Source organism: Panthera uncia (assembly GCF_023721935.1).
Source record: "Panthera uncia isolate 11264 chromosome C1 unlocalized genomic scaffold, Puncia_PCG_1.0 HiC_scaffold_4, whole genome shotgun sequence".
NCBI lineage: Eukaryota > Metazoa > Chordata > Mammalia > Carnivora > Felidae > Panthera > Panthera uncia.
In genome coordinates this window covers 98,446,932-98,469,237 of record NW_026057585.1, presented here as the reverse complement: position 1 = coordinate 98,469,237, position 22,306 = coordinate 98,446,932, and the positions used below count along the sequence as shown (strand labels likewise).

The 22,306-nt window shown below is 49.4% G+C and overlaps 1 protein-coding gene across 1 annotated transcript; it reads left to right on the top strand.

Annotated features, from left to right (window-relative positions):
* Positions 1 to 512: 512 nt before the first annotated feature.
* On the top strand, positions 513 to 20,447 carry CA6 (carbonic anhydrase 6). Its single transcript, XM_049618846.1, has 8 exons — positions 513 to 652; positions 2,549 to 2,728; positions 10,054 to 10,202; positions 11,120 to 11,212; positions 14,603 to 14,672; positions 16,761 to 16,918; positions 17,835 to 17,958; positions 20,023 to 20,447. Exons 1-8 carry the CDS (start codon positions 574 to 576, stop codon positions 20,121 to 20,123), a joined length of 954 nt encoding a protein of 317 aa, XP_049474803.1. The 5' UTR covers positions 513 to 573; the 3' UTR covers positions 20,124 to 20,447.
* The last annotated feature ends 1,859 nt before the right edge of the window (positions 20,448 to 22,306 follow it).

Below are 22,306 nucleotides of genomic sequence, written 5' to 3'. Positions count from 1 at the left end.
CGGGTAGGACTCTCAGGTCCACGTCCAAACATGGAGGGGCTGGCGGGGCCTCCAAGGTCTGCAGCAGCGGCGGCCTGTGTCGACCACCGAGGAAGGGCAGGAAATACCAGGCGGAATCCGGCCGGGCTTTCCCGGCCCTGGGGATGGCCCTCACCCGTTCCCAGAGCCCCGCGTGCCAGGAGCAAGGGCACAGGAAGTGCCATTGTCCCGGGAAATCCTCCCCATCCTGCTTCCCTCTGCCTTGGGCCTTTTCCCTCTCCTGTGGTGGCTCATCCACAAAGGGCGCACTGTGTGGCCCTTCAAGTGAGTTGTCATAAGCTAGGGCATTGAACAACCAAAGCCGTGGGCTAACCGCTCGTGGTGATGACGCCAGCGGGGATCGGGCAAGGTCAGGCCACACCACCTGGCCCAGTCAACCAAGTCACAAGGGCCATTGTGAGAAGGCGTTATTGTTTTAGTGGGTGCAGTGGAGGTAGGTCAATCAACCAGACTCGGTAAATTGTTATTGACAGTTTCTGAGTGTTTAAAAGAAGAGCGTCCCCTGCCTCAGCCTGATTCCAGACCTGCGGCTCCATGGCGGCCTTCCTACCCCTGCTGGCTCTGCTCTTCCTGGGGGCCCGGGCCCAGCATGGCTCCCAGTGGACCTACTCAGGTAAGCCTGCGCCTCGGGGGCTGTGCGCTTCCTCGCTACCCTCACCTTGCTGGGGTTGCCCTTCAAGGCTACGGAGAGCACTCTGAACCCAGAACCCCCGATTAGGACAAGAGGAATTCGCTCTCCCTTCCCGGACCCCCACATCGTCTGCAGGTGCTTTGCCTGAGAACCTTTTCCGGCCACAGCGCTGGTTGGAGAGCCCTCTGACTGCAAAGCCCTTTGCTCTCTCCGTCTCTGCATGTGGAAAATGAAGTTGTGAGGTCTCCCTGCGGCCTCACAGAGGGTGTGCGGGTTTGCGAGAGCTTTCTTCGTGGGGAGCTCGTGGTAGGAGGTTCACCCAGAACATCTCCACTGTGCACAGCCCCCAGGCTGCCGCCTCCCAGTTGCCGTGGGCCTGCTGAGACCCAAATCTGCACATCTGGATGCGAAACGTTCCTCCCATGGGGCACTGAGGAGAGCTCCTGCCCGTGCCCCCCCTTTTCTGCACTGCACCGAGGGATGGGGCTCTGGACGGCCTTCAGCGTCGCTGGCGGACCCACTCTGCACACGGTGCCCCCAGCTTCAGGCACAGGGGGAAGCATACATTCGGGGTGGATGTATGTCTGTTAAGTCAAGGGGAACAGAATTAGGGACGTCATAGGAGGCTCAGAAAGTCCAGCTTCAGAGGGCAGAGCGACCCCCTCTGACCAACCGCCCCGCTCTGGGGCAGAGAAGTCCCGGGGCTCCTTGGTACTCGGGGTGGTTCGGAAGGACAAGCAAGGGGGAGAATTCCAACAGGCAGGTCTTGTCCTTCCCAGTCTCAGCCCAGCCTCTGAGACTGGGGGCCTTCTGGAAAGCCATCAGGGGCCCAGGAGCGCTTGGGGTGGCTACTTCAAATGCCTTTTGGGAATACTCAGAAAGCCACAACACTGCTAGGGACAAGGGCCCCAAAGCCTTTTGATTCATGTGGTGGGGGAGGGGGGCTGTGCCGGGGACCTCTGGCCGTGATCTTGGCATCCTGCCTCTAGGAAAGAATTGCTTAAATATTGGTTTATAGTATTAAATAAAGAGCAGAGAAATAAAAACTTGACTTTCCTGTATATTGCAAAACCAAGAGGCTGGGAGCGGCCCCTGATGCAAACGGCTTCCTTAAAACAAGCCACGCCCCCGCCCCCTGCAGCCACCGGGTGAGGTGGGGAGAGAGCTTGGATTCCCAACTGCAAGTGGGCGGGTATGAGCAGGACCCACGGGCACCCCCCCTCCCCTGGCAATGACTAGCTTTCTTCCTTCTCTCCCCTAGAATTATTACCCACCTCAAAAAAGATACATTTCCTTACTTTGATTTTTTTTTTTTTTCCACCTCATCACTTCGGTCGTCTTTGAACCTGATGCTTTCTTTCCCTTCCTGCCCTGAATCCGTAGAGGTCTTTACCATCCTGGGACCCAGTGACAGGGGTTGGAGCGGGTAAACGGGTGGGCCGTCCTGCAGTGGGGGGAGGGAACTGCACTATTGTTGGGGGAGGGGAAGGAAAACTGTGCCATTGGGAGCAAATGGAGAGAGGACCCCTAAAGTAACACAGCAATGCCAAGCCCGGGGAGACTTCCAGAGCATTTATTAGTGTATTCCCATTCCAGGGGGGAACTAAAGCTATATAATAAAGACTTTCATTGTTTTTCTAAGCCCTGACTCTCTTCTCGGGGCCAATGACTGAAACAGGGGAGGAGTTCAAAGCCCCCCAGATAGCAGGCCCCCCAGAGACGACTTTGACGATGCCCCTCTTCCCTCCTTCTGGAGGCCAGCCTCTGCTTTCTAGAAGGCAGACCTCTGGCCTTGATCCTGGCCTCTTGATGGGCGGACCCTGCTGTGAACTGAGCCCCTCAAAGAGCTGTGACCCCTTTGGCTCTCTCCTGTCGCAGAGGGGCCACTGGACCAAACACAGTGGTCGAAGGAGTACCCCAGCTGTGGGGGGAGGAGACAGTCACCCATCGACCTGCAGAGGAGAAACGTTCAGTACAACCCCTCCCTGAAGGCTCTGAACCTGACAGGCTACAAGTCCCAGGGGGGCCAGTTCCCCATGACCAACAACGGCCACACAGGTAAGGGGCAGGTGGCTGGCTGCGGTCCACGGGCACTGGGCAGAGGGAGCAGGTGCCAGATGACAGGGTGGCCCACGCGGAGATGTAGCACAGGCTGGGAGCTGGGGCCACGGTGGGGCCGGGGGGGGGGGGGGCGGGGGGGGCTCTCCCCAAGCTGCACAGCAGGGCCTCTGTCTTTTGCCTCAGCTCCTGGCTGGCTCCTTCCTTCTGCATTAGCCTCTCCCCAAGCTCACTCTGGCCCAGCCAGCGAGAACTCCAGCCAATGGAGACAGTGCTGCTGAGGCCACTGACCCGCCTGTGTGTTCTGTTGATCTGTGCGCTGGTCCGATTTTCCATATTTCCTGTATTGAGTCTGATGGGCCCAAAATGTCTGACAATTGGGCCAGTCAGTATTTCTCAGAGGTTTAAAAAGGAAGAAGCTTGGGGCACCAGGGTGGCTCAGTCGGTTAAGCGTCTGACTTTGGCTCAGCTCGTGATCTCACAGTTCATGGGTTCAAGCCCCATGTCGGGCCCTGTGCTGACAGCTCGGAGCCTCGAGCCTGCTTCGGATTCTGTGTCTCCCTCTCTTTCTGTCCCACCCCTGCTCACACTCTGTCTCTTTCTGTCTCTCAAAAGTGAATAAACATTAAAAAAGATTTTGTTTAATAAAAAGAAGAAGGTTTTGTATTCTATTCCCTTCCAGGAAGGGGGTGGAGGTCAGACAGGAAAAGTCTGGCCTGAGTCTTGGGGACCCCCACTTCAGAAGCCTGGACTGGACAGCTGTAAAACCCATTGCTTTCTGTTTACTGAACACCCTGTTTTGATTTTCCAAGGGGGCCCATCTCCTCTGAGCCTGCCACCCCCCACAGAGGGCATCGTTTGGGGTGGAGGCCAGAGGCCTTGGGAGGCCGAAGGACTTAAGGTTATGCAGTCTCTGGTGGCTGAGCCAGACCCAGACCCTGGAAGCCTGGCCCCTCCCCACATCCTCCTCGGACACCTCCCCTTCACCTTCCCCCCGGGCTGGGCCAACTTACTGCCCACCCGCTTAGGTGCGTGGGTCACAGGACTTATATCTCCTGTTTGCACGATTGAGAAGATAAACCAGCTGCCCTTGATGAGGCTGGTGAACACAGGAGAACACAGGTCTGTGAAAGGCCTCAGGCACACGTGGCCTGGATCACTGAACTCCACAAATAATTCACGAAAGCCTCATTTTATCATTAATGACAAGCTCCTGCTTCCAGAGTTAGCTCTGAAGCTTCCAGCAGGTTGGCCACCAGGAGCTTCGGCTGCTCTCTTTGCCCTCGATGAAGAGGGGACACAGGTGGCAGCTGAAGGCAGGGGAGAAGCTTGGTTGACCCACCAGGATAGCCAGCCAGGGGTATCTCGGGATCGAGCGCCCCCGCTGGTACCTGGGCTGTTCCTGCTACATGCCTGGTGTGCAGGGCTCTGTGCTGGGGATCCGGGAGAGGGGAGGTGTTAGAAGACCCCAGCTTCCCAGGGCCTTGCGGTGACTGGTGGCTTCCTCCTCCCGGTTTGGAGAGGGCCCTGGGCCTTCCTCCGATGGACTGCGCCGGGCTTTCTGGAAGCTGGAGGCCTGTAGGGTCCCCAAGCTACCCGACATCATATCAAAGGTATGGGAGCGCACTCACAGCTCACATCACTTAGATTTTTTTTAACGTATTTTGAAAGATTTTCAGAACTCTTTACAATTGCTTATACATTTTCAGCAAGCTCCAAGCTTCAAGAATTCTACGGAAGGAAAAAAAACCCTAATCGACAAATTTTCAAATTTAATAACATTTGATGAATAAGTTTAACAGTAAAGGTGGTATGATATACTTAAACAGTTATTAATTTGGGGCGCCTCAGTCGGTTAAAGCGTCCGGCTGTGGCTCAGGTCGTGATCTCACGGTTCGTGGGTTCGAGCCCCGTATCGGGCTCTGTGCTGACAGCACAGAGGCTACAGCCTAGAGCCTGCTTCAAATTCTGTGTCTCCCTCTCTCTCTGCTCCCCCCACCCCCTGCTCATGCTCTGTCTCTTTCTGTCTCTCAAAAATAAATAAACATTATAAGAAAATTTATTAATTTTGATTTTGTAGGGTTCTTTTTATATCTTGGACCTAAGATATAAAATATAATATCTTAATATAAATATATATATTGTATGTATGATATATGTATTACGTATAACATGTTATATATAATATAAATAATATTTATATAATTTATAAAATATAAATTATTTACATTATAATATAAATATAAATGTCCTGATCTGAGGTTTATCTTCTATATTTATATAGAATTATATTTGTAAGTAAATTATTATATCTAGATTATATTTATACTACAAATAATACAAATAATAATTGCTATAAATAATAATAAAAATATAATGATAATAATGATAAATAATTATAATAATGATGATATAATAATGATAAATAATAATGACATAAATAAAAATATATTTATATATACATATTTTTTATAGACTTCATTTATTTTAGGGCAGTTTTAAGTTCATAGCAAAATTAAGTGGAAAGTACAGGGATTTCTCATGTATCCCCTGCCCCTACATAATTGTCTCCCCCATTACCAATATCACTCACCAGAATGGGGCATTTTTTTCCCCAAGGATAAACTGACCTTGACACATCACAATCGCCAGCAGTCCATAACCTACCTTAGGGGTCACTCTTGGTGTTATACATTCTATGGGGTTGAACAAATGTAGGATGACATGTATTCCTTATGATAGTATGATGCAGTGTTTTCATGGCCCTAATTACCCTCTGTGCTCTGCCTGCTCCTCTCTCCCCCCGCTGCCGTCCTTGACAACCCCTGATCCTTTTGCTGTCTCCACAGTTTTGATTTTTCTAGAATGTCATGTGGTTGGAATCCTACAGTGTGTAGCCTTTTCAGATTGGCTTCTTTCACTTAGCAATGCGGTTCCTCTGTGTCTTTTCATGACTGGATCGATAGCTCATTGTTTTTTTTTTTTTTACCATTGAGTAATGTCCCATTGTCTGGATGGACATCTTGGCGTCTTTCAAGTTTCAGCAATTATTATGAGTAAAGCTGCTATAAACATCTATGTGCAGATGCATGGACATAAGTTTTAACTCCATTGGGGAAATACCAAGGAGCATGAGTACTGGACTGTATGGTAAGAATGGGTTTAGCTTTGCAAGAAACTGCCAAGCAGTCTTCCCAAGTGGCTGCACCATGTTGCATTGAGTGAGTGAGCAATGACTTCCTGTTTCTCCACATCCTACCAGCATTTGGTGGTGTCGGTGTTCTGGCTTACGGCGGTTCTAACAGGCGTACAGAGGTACCCCATTGTTGTTCATTTGTGTTTCCTTGATGACGTACAAGGTGGAGTTTCTCTTCACAGGACTTAGTTGCCATCTGTATATGTTTGGTGACGTGTCTATTAAGGTCTCTGGCCCATTTTTTATCAGGTTTTTTGTTTTTAATTTAATTTAATTATTTTGTTTTATTTTATTTTATTTTATTTTATTTTATTTTATTTTATTTTATTTTATTGTTTTAGAGAGAGAATCTTAAGCAGGTTCCATACCCAGGAACACGGGGCTCGATCTCATTCACAGAATAGAAGTTTTGGATTTTAATGGAGTCCAGCTTATCGATTATTTATCTCATGGATCCTGTCTTTGGTGTCGCCTCGAAAAAGGCATCACCACCCCCATGGTCATCTAGGTTTTCTCCTGTGTTATCGTCTAGGAATTTTATAGTTTTGCATTTTACATGTAGATCTGTGGCCCATTTTGAGTTAACTTTGGTGATGGGTGGAAGGCCTGTGTGTAAATTCATTTCTTTGCCCGTGGATGTCCAGTATTTCCGGCACCATTTAACGAAGAGACTCCACTCTATTGTCTTTGATCCTTTGCTAGAGATCAGTTGAGTATATTTATGTGGGTCTATTGCGGGCCTCTCTATTCTATTCCATTGATCTATTTGTCTATTCTTTTGCTAATACTACCTTGTATTGATTATTGGTCCTCCAGCATTGGTCTTCTTCGACATTGAGTTGGCTATTCTGGGTCTCCTGCCTTTCCATGCAAACTTTAGAATCAGTTTGTTGAGAGCCACAAAATAACTTGCTGGAAATTTGACTGCATCGAATCCATAGATCACGTTGAGAAGAGCTGACACCTTGACAACGTCAAATGTTTCTACGCAGGAACATAGACTATCTCTCCCTTTATTTATTCTTTGATTTCTTTCATCAGAATTTTTGTAGATTTCATAGAGAGATCTTGCACACACTTTGCTAGATTTATATGTAATTTAATGTTGGGGAGTGCTAACATAATTGGTATTGTGCTTTTAATTTCAAATTCTACTCTATATTTACATTTTTTAAAAGTTCATTTATTTATTCAAGTACTCTCTACACCCAACACGGGACTCGAGCTCATGACCCTGAGATCAAGAGTCGCACACACTTCCAACTGAGCCAGCCAGGCGCCCCTATATTTACATTCTTATGTACCTCATCTTCTATTATTAGAGTCAACAGTCATAAAATTATATGCCAGTAAAAAGAAATTGAAAACACGCTTGGCTATGGAAACAACCTTAAATTGCTACAAAAGTTTCTAAAGCTCATTCTCACTTTCTTTAGTCGTGAACTAGCTACAGTTGGAGGACCAGTACTCACTGATTAATATATATATCTACTTATCTTTATCTCTATTTTTTAGCCCCCCAAATATATATTCCTAGGCTCAAGAAAAGCTTACAGGCCTGAGGCACCGGGCCTCTAGTCTTCAGTGGGAAAAGCAACACTGTCCTCTTCATAGGTACTACCAGTCACTCTGTTTGGTAGGCTCCTTCAGGGGAGGATGATCTCTCATTCTTCCATCTAGCTCAGTACGTGGCACAGAGCCTGACGTAGATCAGATGCTCCTGAGGGGAAAAGACTTCCGTGCGAAAGGACAAATCCCCAAGTCGGCGCCCACGAGTGACGCACGGTTCTCAGTAGGTTCTGACTTCCTAAGGCTGCGGGGAGCAGGGCTGGTTTCGTCGTTGGAAAACAAAAACAAAAACCCCTTTCATTTTGAAATAGTTTGAGACTAGAAACATTGCAGAAATAGTACAGAGTTCCCATATCCCCTTCTCCCACTTCTCCTAATATTTAAAAAAATGTTTGTTTATTTAGTGAGAGAGAGGGAACACATGTGAGCAGGGGAGGGGCAGAGAGGGAGAGAGGGAGAGAGAGAATCCCAAGCAGGCTCCACGCCGTCAGCTCAGAGCCCAAGTTGGGGCTCGAACCCACAAACCATGAGATCATGCCCTGAGCCTAGATCAAGAGTCAGCTACTTAACTGGCTGGGCCACACAGGTGTCCCCCCACTTCCCTCGATATTAACATCCTAGAAACTTACTACCTTGAAACGACATGATTAACTACTTAGATGGACCCATGTGAATTTCATCCCATTCTCATCGATGTCCTCTTTCTGGCCCAAGACCTAATCCAGGATGTCACATTCTACGTGGCCGTCATATGTCCTTAGTCTCCTCCAACTGGGGTCGGTTCCTCAGTGTTTCTTTGACCTTCGTGGCCTTGACCCTTGGCTGTCCTTTCTTGAGCACAGAAAATGCTCAGATCACATGGCTTTCCTGGCCCGGTAAGAACCTGGTTGAATTAGTTTCCAGTAAAGAAGAACAACTTTTGCTAAAAGTTACATCGATTTTCAGAATCTGGAAAGTTCAGTGAGTTGATTTTTGGGGACACAGGTATTTGGTCTCACCTTTTCAAAGGTGCAGGGACATGCTCTGAGTTGCTGCCATTTTCTGATCCAGCCTATGTGATCCTGTTGATAAAACCTGAGGAGCAAAACACTCTGCAGGGAATCGTGTTTTGGGGAAACATACGTGTCGGGAACTTTGGTATTGCTCACATGGGGCTAACTGGCCAATTGGAAAGCTCTGGCCTGGTCGTCTGCTTTCCAATCTCTCAGCAGATGACTTTGTACGTCTTCTTTTGTTTTATTTATTTATTTTGAAAATATTTTTTAAGAGTTTCTTTATTTTGAGAGAGAGAGAGAGAGCTTGAGCACGAGTGGGGGAGGGGCAGGGAGAGAGGGAGAGAGAGGGAGAATCCTAAGCAGGCTCCACTCTGTCAGCATGGAGCTCGAACTCACGAACCATGAGATCATGACCTGAGCCGAAGTCAGACACTTAACCGTCTGAGCCACCCAGGCACCCCTGTACATCTTCTTTTAAAGGCTCTTCTGTTTTTTTTCTTTTCACGCGAGGATTGATTTGGAGGCAGGCCACATTTTAAGCACTAAATACAAAGTACCTGCTCTGCCCAAGGGCATGTGAAAATCTTTGGGGCCAGATTCCAGCTTTACAGCATGTGAACTTAATCACAGCTCCCTGCTGCTTTCGGCAATTTGGAAGGAAAGAAGGGGACATTTGACAGACATCAAACACCTAATCTTTCCTCTTTTTAAAAAAAAAATTTTTTTTGAGAAAGAGAGAGACAGAGCAGGAGTGGGGAAGGGGCAGAGAGAGAGGGAGACAGAATCCGAAGCAGGCTCCAGGCTTCCAGCTGTCAGCACAGAGCCCGACGCGGGGCTCGAACTCACAAACCTTGAGACCATGACCTGAGCCAAAGTCGGAGGCCCAACCCACTGAGCCACCCAGGTGCCCCAGATTTTCTTTTCTTTTTAAAGTGTATTTATTTTGAGAGAGACAGAGAGAACATGAGCGGGAGAGGGGCAGAGCGAGAGGGAAAGAGAATCCCAAGCAGGCTCCGTGCCATCAGTCAGTGCAGAGACCCATGTGGGACTTGAACTCATGAACTGTGAGACCATGACCTGAGCCGAAACCAAGAATCAGATGCTCAACCGACTGGGCCACCCAGGCGCCCCCAGGATGAGGATTTTAAGCACCTCAGCCCAGCCTCACAATAGCATTCTGGGTAGTAAAAGGCATGAAACTAGTCTCAAGAGGCCCCCCCTTCCTATACCTACACTGTGGGGAAATTCCAAGATGGTCTAGAAGTGGAGAGTGGAATTCTGGTTTCTGTGCCCACTGGCCACGTTTATTCAGGGCCTCCCCCCTTCCCCGGGTTGACAAGCTGGCCCTGCCCCTGACCTCTGGCTCTGGGTAAGAAGGTGTGTGCCTTCCCGATCTCCCATCCTGCCCTGTGTGCCAGCTGCCTCCTCCCCGTGGGTGACCCCGCTCACGGCATTCTAAGCCACCAGAGTACTGGCTTGCCCCGTGAGTAGGCAAGTGGCCAGGGGAGCTCCCTGACCGGCGCATCCCCCTCTCCACCACTTGCGGCCTTCACTTTCTCCCCCAGTGCAGATCAGCCTGCCCCCCACCATGTGCATGACGGCCGCCGATGGCACCGAGTACATAGCCAAGCAGATGCACTTTCACTGGGGTGGCGAGTCCTCAGAGATCAGCGGCTCCGAGCACACCATCGATGGGATCAGATATGTGGCCGAGGTACTGTGAGGACCCGGGCCGGGCCCTCTTTCCCTCAAACCCCACCGTCGCTTTCCTTAGCCAAAAAAGACTGTGTCCTGGTGACAGTCAAGTCACTATAAGGTTGACTTTATTTTTCATTCATTTGTAACTATTCACTGATCCTGCTCTGTGTCGGCAGTTCAGGCAGGGTCCCCGGCTCACGGAACCTACAGCAGGGTAGAGGTTTACAGCCCACAGGATGGGGCCAGCCTTCTTTGGTTTTAGCCCAATTTTTTTCTTCCTTTTTTTTTTTTAATGTTTTTTTTGTGGGATGTGATCTTTAAATTTTATTGATTGATTGATTGCATAAGCTGGGGAGAGGGGCAGAGGAAGAGAGAGAGAGAGGGAGGGAGGGAGGATCCCAAGTAGGCTCCATACTCATCATGGAGCTGGACACAAGGCTCAGTCCCATGACCTTGGGATCATGATCTGAGCTGAAATCAAGAATCGGACTCTCAACCCACTGAGCACCCAGGTGCCCACGTAGCCGAATTTCTAGAGTTTCAGGGCTCTCTCTCTTGTGTAGATTTGTCCTGAGGATGATGACAGGTTTACAGTGTCCTCCAGGGCAAGGTGATTCATGCCCTCTCTCAAGAGAACCCACACGAGCCCTTTGGACGTTACCAGCTTGTCTGCTTGGAGGGAGGTGGGGTCAGGGAAATGTCCTTGAGTTGCCCTTGAATTGATCTCCCCAGATCCCACTCATGCTCTTTCCATTCTTGGAGAACTTTCTGGTCTTGGTAGATCTCATACCCCGATGGGGGAAAGTCAGAGTTGTTCATGTGGGACAGGTTGAGGCCTTGGGTGGAGCATCTTTCTTTTTGCTCCTCCCTGAAAACCTGAGGCATTTGAAGTCTACACAAACTGCCCTTGACTTAGCCTTTTTTTTCTCACAGGTTCATATCGTTCACTACAATTCTAAATACAAGAGCTATGATATAGCCCAGAGCGCACCGGATGGCTTAGCTGTGCTGGCAGCCCTCATCAAGGTAGGCTGAAACTACACGTGTGAAGTCATTGATTGGTGTCCAAAGTATTAAATGTAGACAAAGCGTCTTCCTTCCAGCCCCTCCTCATCTATTTCTAAGCTCATCACTCTTGGAAGCACTGATTCAATGAACATCTACCCTTTTCCAGCCCTTGCTTATAGTCAGTGTTCCTTTTGTGTCACCAATCTTGGGGACCTTGGATAAGTCAGACAAATGACTTAAAAGACCTAGGATCACAGCACAGTTGACTAGACATAAACTGGTCTGATGGCAAGAGGAAACCAGCAACCTGCCAGATAAAGGCAATACCTCTGCTTTTCTCAGAATGTCTGGAGGTCACGACTTGTGGCTAGGTGGCAAGAAGTGGTCAGTGAATTCAATTTCCACCCAAACAAGTATTAAGTTGGATGAAATTGTCAAAAACAACCATATCCCTGCTCTGGAAGTGGACCAAAGGAAAACAACAAATTGAGGCATTTTTTTCTGTGAAAAATGGCTAGAATTTTGAGTAAGAACACTGGGGCCATTCCTATCCCCACCCTCCAGCTTGGTCAGAAAGGTAGGTTTGGTTTTTTTATATAATTTTTTTAATGTCTACTTAGTTTTGAGAGAGAGACAGAGTGTGAGTTGGGGAGGAGCAGAGAGAGAGGGAGACACAGAATCTGAAGCAGGCTCCAGGCTCTGAGCTGTCAGCACAGAGCCCGATGCGGGGCTCGAACCACAAACCATGAGATCATGACCTGAGCTGAAGTCAGATGCTTACCGACTGAGCCACCCAGGTGCCCCGGTCAGAAAGGTAGTTTTATTGGGGCAGGCTGGACAGGAGAACCAGCAGCTTCACTGCCTGGGGGTGAGGGACTCACTTGACTTGGAGTAGAGTTGAAAACCCACGCCCCAGGGCATTATCAGTAAAAGCAGCAAGCTTGATAGAAAAGACAGAAAACAGAGGGAAATTTGCAGTTCTGGCAGTCTGAGGGTGTAGTCCTAGTTGGGGTGAGTGGTAAGTGACAGACTAATCAGAAATTTAATGGGAGATCCTGGAAATGAGAGAGCCACAGAAGGCTGTGTAAGCTTCCCAAGATGGCCTGAGAGAAAGTAAAGACTGAGGCTGACCTGATGACTGGCTGAACTTTGAATGTGCTTCTCAAGTCGCACACAGATCCATCAGCAGAGGGTGCAAATCTTCTGGGCCCGAGGGATTTGAGCACAACCTCTGCTACAATCGTGGACTGACCACAAAGCTATGCCGATGCTAGGTGGTCCCTAGAGACCCCAAGGAATCCAGGCTAAATATAAAATTTAAGAACTGAGCAGAAGTGACGCCTGGCTGGCTGAGTTCATACAGCATGGGAGTCTTGACCTCAGGTTCATGAGTTCAAGCCCTGAATTGGGTTCTATGCTGGGCATGAAGCCTACTTTAAAAAAAAAAAGGGGGTGTCTGGGTGGCTCAGTTGGTAAAGGGTCTGACTCTTGGTTTCGGCTCAGGTCATGTTCTCACGGTTTCGTGAGTTCCAGCCCTGTATTGGGCTCTGTGGACAGTGCAGAGGAGGGATTCTCTCTTTCTCTCTGCCCCTCCCCTACTCATGCTGTCTCTGTCTCTCTCAAAATAAATAAACAAGCTTAAACATTTTTTTAAAAAAAGGAAACAAGTCATTGGAAGGCCATGGAATGACTGTCAACCAGGAATTGTATACCCAGCTAAACATCCTTCAATAGTGAAGTGATACAGAGACATTCCCAGGTAAAGAAAAACTGAGATAATTCTGAAGGACTATTACAGAAAATCCTTCTGGCTGAAAGAAAATGACATCAGACAGTAACTCAAATCCACAAAAAGAAATGAAGAATGCTGGAAATGGTAAATATGTAGGCAAATATAAAAGACTATATACATGTATTTTTGTCTTGTCTTTAAAAAATTTCTTTTAGGAGCACTTTGGTGGCTTAGTCGGTTAAACATCTGACTCTTAATTTCAGCTCAGGTCGTGATCTCACGGTTCATGGGTTCAAGCCCTGCATCAGGCTCTGTGCTGACAGTACGGAGCCTGCTTGGAATTCTCTCCCTCTCTCCCCCCCTCTCTCTCTACCCTCCCCCTGCAACTCATGCTGTCTCTGTCTCTCTCAAAATAAATAAACTTAAAAAAATTAAAAATTAAAAAAAATGATTGTTTAAAGCAATCATTATACTACTTATTGTTGGGTTTATGATATATATGGATGTAATGTCAATGACAAAAATGGGAGAAATGGTGGGAAAGAAATAGAGCTATCTTGGAGCAAAGTTGCTATATTTTACTGGAATTTAGTATTAACCTGACACAGGCTGTGATAAGTTAGGCTGTATATTGTACAGTAGTTTCCCCATCCTTGACTTCGCTTTCTGAGGTTTTAGTTACTCATGGTCAAGTGCAGCCCAGAAGTGGATGTTACTCCTTCTGATGTATCATCAGAGGGTCAACAGTAGCCTCCTGCTATGTCACCCTGCCTATGTCATTCACCTCTTTCACCTCGTCACGTAGGATTTTATCATCTCACATCATCACAAGAAGAGTGAGTGCAGGTACTAAGATATTTTGAGAGAAAAAGACTACATTACAGGGGAAGAAGAATCGATCAACACCACTGACTGAAGAGAACAATTGAAAATTCACCTTTTTCACCAGAAGCAATTTTTCTGACTTCTTTTTATAGATTTTTAAAGTTGATTTATTTATTATTTTGAGGCATGGGCAGAGAGAGAGGGAGAGAGAAAGAATCCCGAGCAGGCTCTGAGCTCTCAGGGCAGAGCCTGACTCAGGGCTCGATCTCACAAACTGTGAGATCATGACCTGAGCCGAGATCAAGGGTCGGATGCTTAACTGACTGAGCCACCCAGGTGCCCCAGCAACTTTTCTGACTTCTAAAAAGTCAACACCCATACAAAAAAAATAGCGACCTGGCAGTGGGCAGAATCGGAGCAGCTTTCCCGTGGACAGATGACTGTCCTCGGCTCAGTCACAAGTCTTGAGGATGAAGAAGGCAGCACATGAGACCAAATCCTGTTCACCACAGTGAACCCTCCTGAGGTTGACCCTGCCCAGAGTCACTGGGGGTATCGTTACCCCCATTTCCTGAGGGCCTCACCCATCACCACCGAGAAGCTCTTTCTCTGGAAGTTGCCAAAATCCTTCAGCCTGTGTCCCTGGAAGAGACTAGCGAGCCCAGGCAGTTGGTGGCAAAGAGCAGCCAGATTATCTGTCCCAACACAAGTGGGCACATGGATGAGCTGCCTCCTCCTTGCCCTTGAGGCTTGTCCAACCCGCAGGGCCACCGAACGGCTGGCTGGGCGGAGACCGTACCAGATGGAGGTCCCTTCTCCCTTAGATCTACCACTCTGTGCTTCTCCCACAGGTCGAGGATTACGGTGAAAACACGTACTACAGCACCTTCATTTCTCAGTTGAACAACATCAGGTATCCAGGTGAGGAAAGTCAACAGCGGCCGTGAGGGCACAAGGTGGGGACAGGGTGATACCAGCAGAGAGGGTGGCGCGCGGGTCTTGCCAGGGGAGCGGCCCCTCCCTGGGCAAGGTCCCTCGTCCCAGCAATTCCCACCATTGGCTCAGGCTGTGAACACCTCCGAGAAGCCTCTGTTCATATGGTCTGCCTGTTGATTCCCGCCCTTGGAGGCTCTGGATGGCCAGGGTGCCACTCGCCAGGGATGTCTTCTCAGTGGCTCTCACCTCTGGCCCCGGCTGGTAGTGACGACCCTGGGCACTAGAGACAGGTCTTTCTTCGCTTCAGGCTGAGAGACACCTCAAGAGTGAAGTCCCTCCTTGTCAGGCCTGGACACACAGACACGCAGCACTGGTCTCCCTTTCCTCCACCTCCAGAAGGCAGAATCCTTGTCCGAAGGGCCACCTACCCCTAAAACCTATGACCCGAGCTGCGACCACGTCAGCTCTGGTGCCTTGGTTCTGTGCTTCTGACTTTGACCACGTCTCCCAGACTCCAGCTCCCTGACTTCAGTCCTGACCTCCTGACCCCCAATCCACAGGTCTCCCGTTTGCCCTCCTGTCACCCCTCGTGCCTTTGATCCCTCTTTGCCCGGCTGAGATCCCACCACGGCCAGGATGCTGACAGGCCCCGCATCCTGGCCCCTCCACCCCTCCACGGGCTCACCTGGCAAAGCTCCAGACAAGTCCCGCCTACTCAGAGCCTGTAGCCAAGTGGCTGGATGCAGCTGGACAGACACACAGACATCCGACCGCTGCCATTTTTATTCGTGGCTGCAAAGATGAACATGTACTAACGTGACAGTCAGACACTCACCTTCTTCTTTTTTAGGGTTTATTGTTTTTGAGAGAGAGGGGTGGGGAGGGGCAGAGAGAGAGGGAAAGAGAGAATCCCAAGCAGGTTCTGCACTGTCAGTGCAGAGCCCGATGTGGGGCTCGAGCTCACAAACCATGAGATCGTGACCTGAGCTGAAACCAAGAGTCGGATGCTTAACTGACTGAGCCACCCAGGCGCCCGTATGTTTAATTTTTAAAGTATTGTTTTCCATAGCAGCTGCACCATGGTTCTGGAATTCTTGACTAACTTGAATATATTATGGTTATGAAACCAAATCTACGTGCTAGAGCCCTTTAGAAGGTTGTATCTCGAAGTCTTTCCAATAAGACTAAAATTTAGAATTCTTTCGCTTATTCACGGGGTTGTGCACTGCTAGACTCTGAGGTCTTGGTTTAATGAGCCTATTTATGTATATATAAAAACTAAACTCTTTGCCATTAAAAAAATGCAAAATGGAAAGTGAAGACAATGTTAAGCTCAGGGGCTCAGTGTCATTGACACGAACGGAAGAGGGATTCTCTAGATGCTGTGAGGGGTATGGATGCTGGGGAGTCTTCAGACACCCTGCTGAAGCCCCTCTCCCCACTGAAGCCACACCCCAACTGTGGCTGAGCTTGGTTCTCAGATTGTGTGGCAGGATGAGCTCAGCACCGGCGCCCAACACAGGGCTCGAACCCACAAACCGTGAGATCATGACCTGAGACAAAGTCGGACGCTCGGCCGACTGAGCCACCCAGGCGCCCCTCTATCCACCCATTTCTAAGCGAGCCCAAACCAAGAAATCTTGAGAGTTCTTACTCAGAAACCCCTAGCAGTCGTGATTAATTTCTTTCCTTTATCATAAAGCGTATCCTCTGCTCAGCAGTGGTGATGGCAGTTCACACTCATCAGGACTTGCCTACGTGAGAGTTCGATGGCCCCCTTGACCCTCACAGCAATCCGACTGAACATTCCCTTTCCACAGATGAGGGAGCAGCTTTTGAGGAGTCAACGCCCACTGGTGCCACTCATCCGGGAGGAGGCATCTGAGTGGGTCTCTCCCCAGAGTCTTTGCTCTTCCCTTCCAGGAAGCGAAACTGGGGGAATGTCTCCAACGATCAGTTTCTGTGTTCCGCTGAATCGGGGGATTCAGACACGGACAGGTCCGAGCCGGAGCCGTCGACCCCAGGGGCACCAGGGCCCCCTAACATTCCGTTGTCTTTTGTCCCCTCCATTAGGACAGAGCACAGTTCTGAGTGACCTTGACATTCGGGACATGCTCCCCGAGAACGTGCATCACTATTACAGCTACAAAGGGTCACTCACCACTCCTCCCTGTACTGAGAACGTCTACTGGTTTGTGCTGGCAAGTCCCATCATGTTCTCCAGGGCACAGGTAATGCATGGCATCACCCCAGCAAAGTCTCCCCTTTTGACTGCCTGGCTGACAGGCGCGCTCCCCTAAATCTCACCTAACGCCAACACCTGGGCTCCTACGGTGGTCTCCATGCACAGGGCTACTGTCCTCACCTGTCCCGCCGTGGGCGATCTCACTAGGGCTGTGGCGGAGATGGACAAGTTGGGGGGCCAGAGAGACCAAGGAGCCCCGGTTGAGGTGGCAAAAGGACGGGGACCGGACCCCAGGCAGAGGAGAAGAGCCGCATGGAGAAGGCAAATATTTACTGAGCGTTGCTCCTGCCGGGTACTGTTCTAGGCCCTTGATAGACAAACCCCCGTTTCCACGGGCTAACGGTCCAACTTCATAAATGGCTTTGTGCAAGGACAGCTTCACCGTTAGCTCGTCTCCATGCTCACACACATGCAACCGTTTGGGGAGAAGAGCTGTATCCACCACCTTCTGTTCCCCAGCATAGCGCGGGTGCATCGTAAATATTTGTTGGGTTAATTAAAGCTTTGCAGAGGCAGAGCTGGCGTTTCCTTCTGGGGTGATGTCCCTCCTCGGGAACAGATATTTCTTTTTCTTAGACTTTTCATTTCCCCAATCCAGGAAAAGGTGGGATACCCTCTTCAAGGATACCCACCCACAAAAATCTGTTTACTGCTTTCCCTCCTTTCGACTGGTGACCAAATAGTCCTCGAAAACAATGAAAAGAGATTGTTGGAAGAATGGATGGATGGATGGATAGAAGGATGAATGCTCTCCCTGCCACGTGGCAGGATTTGAGATCTTCTCACACCCACTTTATGAGGGTTATATAAATAAATCCAAGCTCTGGTTCCATTGCTAATTATACTCCTTTAAACTACCCGGTAGCTCTTCCCCTCCATAATCCACTTCATGTGGCCTACAGGGTTGGAAGCTAGAGAATTCCATATTGGATCACCAGAACAAGACCCTCCATAATATCTACCGCATGACCCAGCCCCTGAACAACAGAGTGGTGGAAACCAACTTCATGAATCTCCCCAATGAGCGTAAGATCAACTTTTGTTTATCGTCTGCAATTTTTTCAGTCCAGTTGTCTTCCTTCTCTGGGTGGACCCATCTCGTCTGGCAATAGTAGCGGACGGAGCGTCATCTAAAAGGCAGGAGGCTCCGATGGGCCAGTCTATGAAGGGCATGGCCAGACACAGTAGGAGGAGTAAGACGCTTAGCAACATCCAGACACTCCCATAAGAGCGTAGGCTCAAGGTAACCTTATTAAACACAACTCAAATTATTTCCCTCATACCTTTATCTTGGCCTGTTCCCAAGCCCATCCCCAACTCCCACACATTCCCCCAAGGTGGGGTTAACTCGGGCACGGATTGTTTACTACATTTTCTCGGGGATCACACCCCAGACACCAGGGTGCCGGAAGAAGGCATGATCAGTCCAGCCAACCTGGGACCCTCTAACCCACCGGGTCAGGCTTCTTGGCTCACCTCGTTACTGTGGTTGCAAGAATGCAAATATTCCGCAGTTTTCCCGTCGCTATTTTGTCTGTTTCTCTGTAAAATGGTGCTGAACTATTCCCATTCCCTGAATTCATGGCCTTTGTAATCTATGTCTCCTAATGAATACTGAAGCCTTTATATCCTTCGAATAGAATTGGTCTCCAATCAACATTGCCTACTCAGTATTACCCCAACTTTATTTTTAAGTTTATTTATTTATTTAGAAGAAGAGAGAGAGAGAGAGAGAGAGAGAGAGACAGAGCATGAGCAGGGAAAGGGCAGAGAGGGGGAGAGAGAGAATCCCAAGCAGGCTCCACACCTTCAGCGCAGAGCTGGACTTAGGGCCCGAACCCACGAACCATGAGATCATGACCTGAGCCGAAATCCAGAGTCGGACGCTTAACTGACTGGGCCACCCAGGCGCCCCACTATTACCCCAGCCTTATATGTATCTTTCAAAACTTGTAAATCTCCTTACACGCTCTCCCCTCCCACCAACAAAGGCCCCTTTTTGATTTTGTCTCCATCTTTCCTTACTGGTTCATTGATTGTTTTCTCTTGCACTGGTTTGTTCCTCCAACAATACTGACAGAGGAAGAACGACACCAGTTATAATGATATTTTCCCCCATATTATACTATATATGATACTAACGGCACCAATTCCTTTTTCCAAAGGGTGGCATCCTCCTTAGTAGGTCCGAATACCAGCAGCCTAGCCAAGGGGGGCATAGACCCACTCATCTAACTCCTTGTTCTAATTTTGCTGTGTTCCCATTTTCCCTAATAAAATGGTACGTGACTCTTGCAACGGGCACATGCAGATTGTATCGTTGCCCACATGCTACGTCTCACATGTCCTTTCCACGAGCGGGGAGTGTCCTTCCAATGTACCCTCAGGAGGGAGCTCAGACGTTTTACATCCTCACCTCTCTGACCGAGATGCTGCCGTTTGCCTATGTGTCCGCTGTGCCCACCCTTCTGAGACTGGCTATTTAGGATTATTACTTCAGCTCCCAGTAGATAGTAAGAAGGCTTCTTCCCCTGCCCCCGACCAAGAGACTTGAACAACAGCCCCCCTTTGCTGTTCAGAGAAGAGAACCGCTGTCACGCCCAGCAGTGGTCTCCAGTCAGCCCAGTTGTGTCACCCACCTGACACCTCGTAGTTGTATCTGATCTCACCCCGATGGGTTACTATGATCAACCCACCAATGAATAATGGCCCGACAAAGAAGGTCAGTTACAAAAACAAGATAATGGCCAATAGAGATGTCTCGAAATTCATTTACTAGAAAACACCTCTGTCCCCTTAGGGTAAGGGCTCCTGGGCATCACATGAGAAACCAAGGTCCATGAGTTAGAATCCCCTTCGACATATCACCCCTCAGATTCTGGCAGCTCACAAGCCTAAACTCAGACGCAGTGAAGATTGCCAGAAGCCAATGGGGTGGGAACATGGAGGGCATTCTAAGGAACCAGACACCCTTCCCTAAGTGCACGTGTGGGGAATGGCATCTGGCTGTCCCATGTGCTGTTTTCACGAGGACTGCCAAAGGTTTGACCTTTTTTGTGTTAACTCTTCTTTTTATGGGATATATTCTAGGTTCTGAGTTCCAGCTTTACCTAACCAAGCTTGACAATAAGCTCGAAAACTTGAAGAGTCTTCTTGAAAAGAAGAAAGCGAAGGAACACCACCAAGAGTAGGGAGCTCGAAGTGTGTGGCGTGCAGGACGAGGCGAACTTCCGCTGAGCCCACGACCCTGCCTGGCTCCGAGAAATTCCGTGTCCGGATCACACCCTGCCCGAGGCACCTGTCGGGTTTCTGAGTAAGATGGGGGAAACCATCGTCCCCGAGCGGAGGTGACGTGAGTCAGACGACACCGAGGGGAACTGACTGGAATAGAAATGCGAAGGGATCGGGGCGCTAACCACCTTCCCACCAAAGCCTGCAGGTTTGTCTGCGTAAATTACGAAGCAGCCCAAACTTCCGTGTGGGACTTGGGTGTAATAAAATAACTTTGAGAATTTGTCATTTGAAAAGTTCTCTTTTCTATCCCTTTGTACCACGTCGAGTACCCCTCCCGTGCCCTCCCCGCAGGGACACGGGCGAAGGGACAGAGATCAAGGTAGGAGGGGTTCCGGGACCAGGATTAGGAAAAAGGAAAGAGAGTCTTACCTTGGGGACTGCTAGTGGGGAGGTCTGGAGCACTGACTGTGATGTGTGAGCAAAAGAAAGAGCGGGCAGGGAGGGGGCGCCAGCGGGGCTCAGTCGGTTAAGCATCCGGCTCTTGACTTTAGCTCAGGTCACGATCTCACGATTCGTGAGATCGAGCCTTGCCTTGGGCTCTGTGATGACAGTGCGGAGCCTGCTTGGGATTCTCTCTGTCTCTCTCTCTCTCTGCCCCTCTCCTGATGGTGCTCTCTTTCTCTCTCAAAATCAGCAGCAGCAACAACAAAAGAGTGGGGGAGGAGAGGGGAGGGGAGGAGAGAACCCCTCCCCGCAGATCTGGTCCTTTCAAGTCCGGTGGTGGCCGGGTCTTGCCACACTAGACGCGGTTTCCAGTTCCAGTTACTATCGTGTGGGATAATCGCCTGTCCTGTAAGCTGTGGTTTGAGTGAATCCATGCGTGTTCTTCAGTGAGACCCCTTTCTCCCGGCTCACTCTTCAACGCCAACCCCCACCCAGCCCCCCGCGTTCTTCTCCACTCCTTCCTCCGCTCTCCTTACTACCTTTGCCCTTGCACGCTGTCATTCAGCACGGCCTCAGCACTTCCTGACTTCATTTGCCGCTCAGGACCGCCCTCAGTGAAGCCGCAATTCCCCCAGTTTACTGAAACAGAAGCCGAGATGCAGGACGGCCAGGGGACGCGCCCAAGAGCAACCAGATAGAAGACAGTAGAGCCGGGATCTAAACCCAGGTCTCCTGCATCCAAGTTGCTTTAGCTACAGAAGGCTTCCCTTTCACTTCTACAAGCTTGTGAAGCACCTGCCATGTGCCAGGCGCGGGGCTGAGAGCTGGGACACAGAGACGGGGCGGGAGGGGTGTTTCCACACCGGGAGCTCGAGTCCAGTGAGCAGGACATTTAACTGACCGGTCACGCTCTCCTGGGACAACGGGTTACGACCTCCTCCCCAGAGGGGCTGGTACACACCGGGTTGAAGGGCCTCACCTGGAGGGCCCAGCGGGAGAGCTCACGCTAATGGGACAGTTCGGTGTGGACGGAGGAGCAGGTTCAAGGGGAGCTGCAGGGTAGCGGTGTCGCCGGGAGGTGCGCTGGGGCCTCTGTGCCACTACAGCGTTCTGGATTTTCTCCTGTGAGCGATGGCTCGCTGCGGCAGCCTGTCCAGCCAGGGAACGGCGCGACGGATGTGATCGGATTCGTCCTGTCCCCCAGAAATGAGGGTCTGCGATGAACTGGAGACGAGACAGTGAGCCATACAGCCCAGGGGTTTAGCTTCCTGTGGGAAGAGAGGCTTACGTTTCCTGTAAATGAACACGTAAACAAACAGGATTACACATGTCTGTCTGTGCTTGAAAACGCGGGGAAAAGGAACCAAAAGCGAATGACAATGGTTACCGAAAAGGGGAGGCAGAAGAGGAGTGGGGGACAGGGCTGGAAGTCGGGCTTTTCTGAGTGCATCCTGTTCGGTAGTGTTGGCTTTGGAACCTTGGGTTTCACATTAATTACGAAACAAAATTAAATGTTAAAGATGTGTTTAAATCCCTAAAACTGTGTTAAGACGTAAAAAGACAGTAACATGATCGAATAATTGCACATTGAGTCGGTGGCATACACAGAGAAGAATTTTTCCAAGTTATTTTTATTTTTTATTTTATTTTCAAGATTTTATTATTTAAAAAAAGGTTTAACGTTTGTTTTTGAGAG

What these genes read in the sequence shown, in the direction of transcription:
- CA6 (XM_049618846.1), top strand. Translation starts at nt 574, where the DNA reads ATGGCGGCCTTCCTACCCCTGCTGGCTCTGCTCTTCCTGGGGGCCCGG. An exon ending in CTCCCAGTGGACCTACTCAG is followed by an intron (nt 653 to 2,548) that starts GTAAGCCTGCGC and finishes CTCCTGTCGCAG; the next exon opens with AGGGGCCACTGGACCAAACA. An exon ending in GGATCAGATATGTGGCCGAG is followed by an intron (nt 10,203 to 11,119) that starts GTACTGTGAGGA and finishes TTTTTCTCACAG; the next exon opens with GTTCATATCGTTCACTACAA.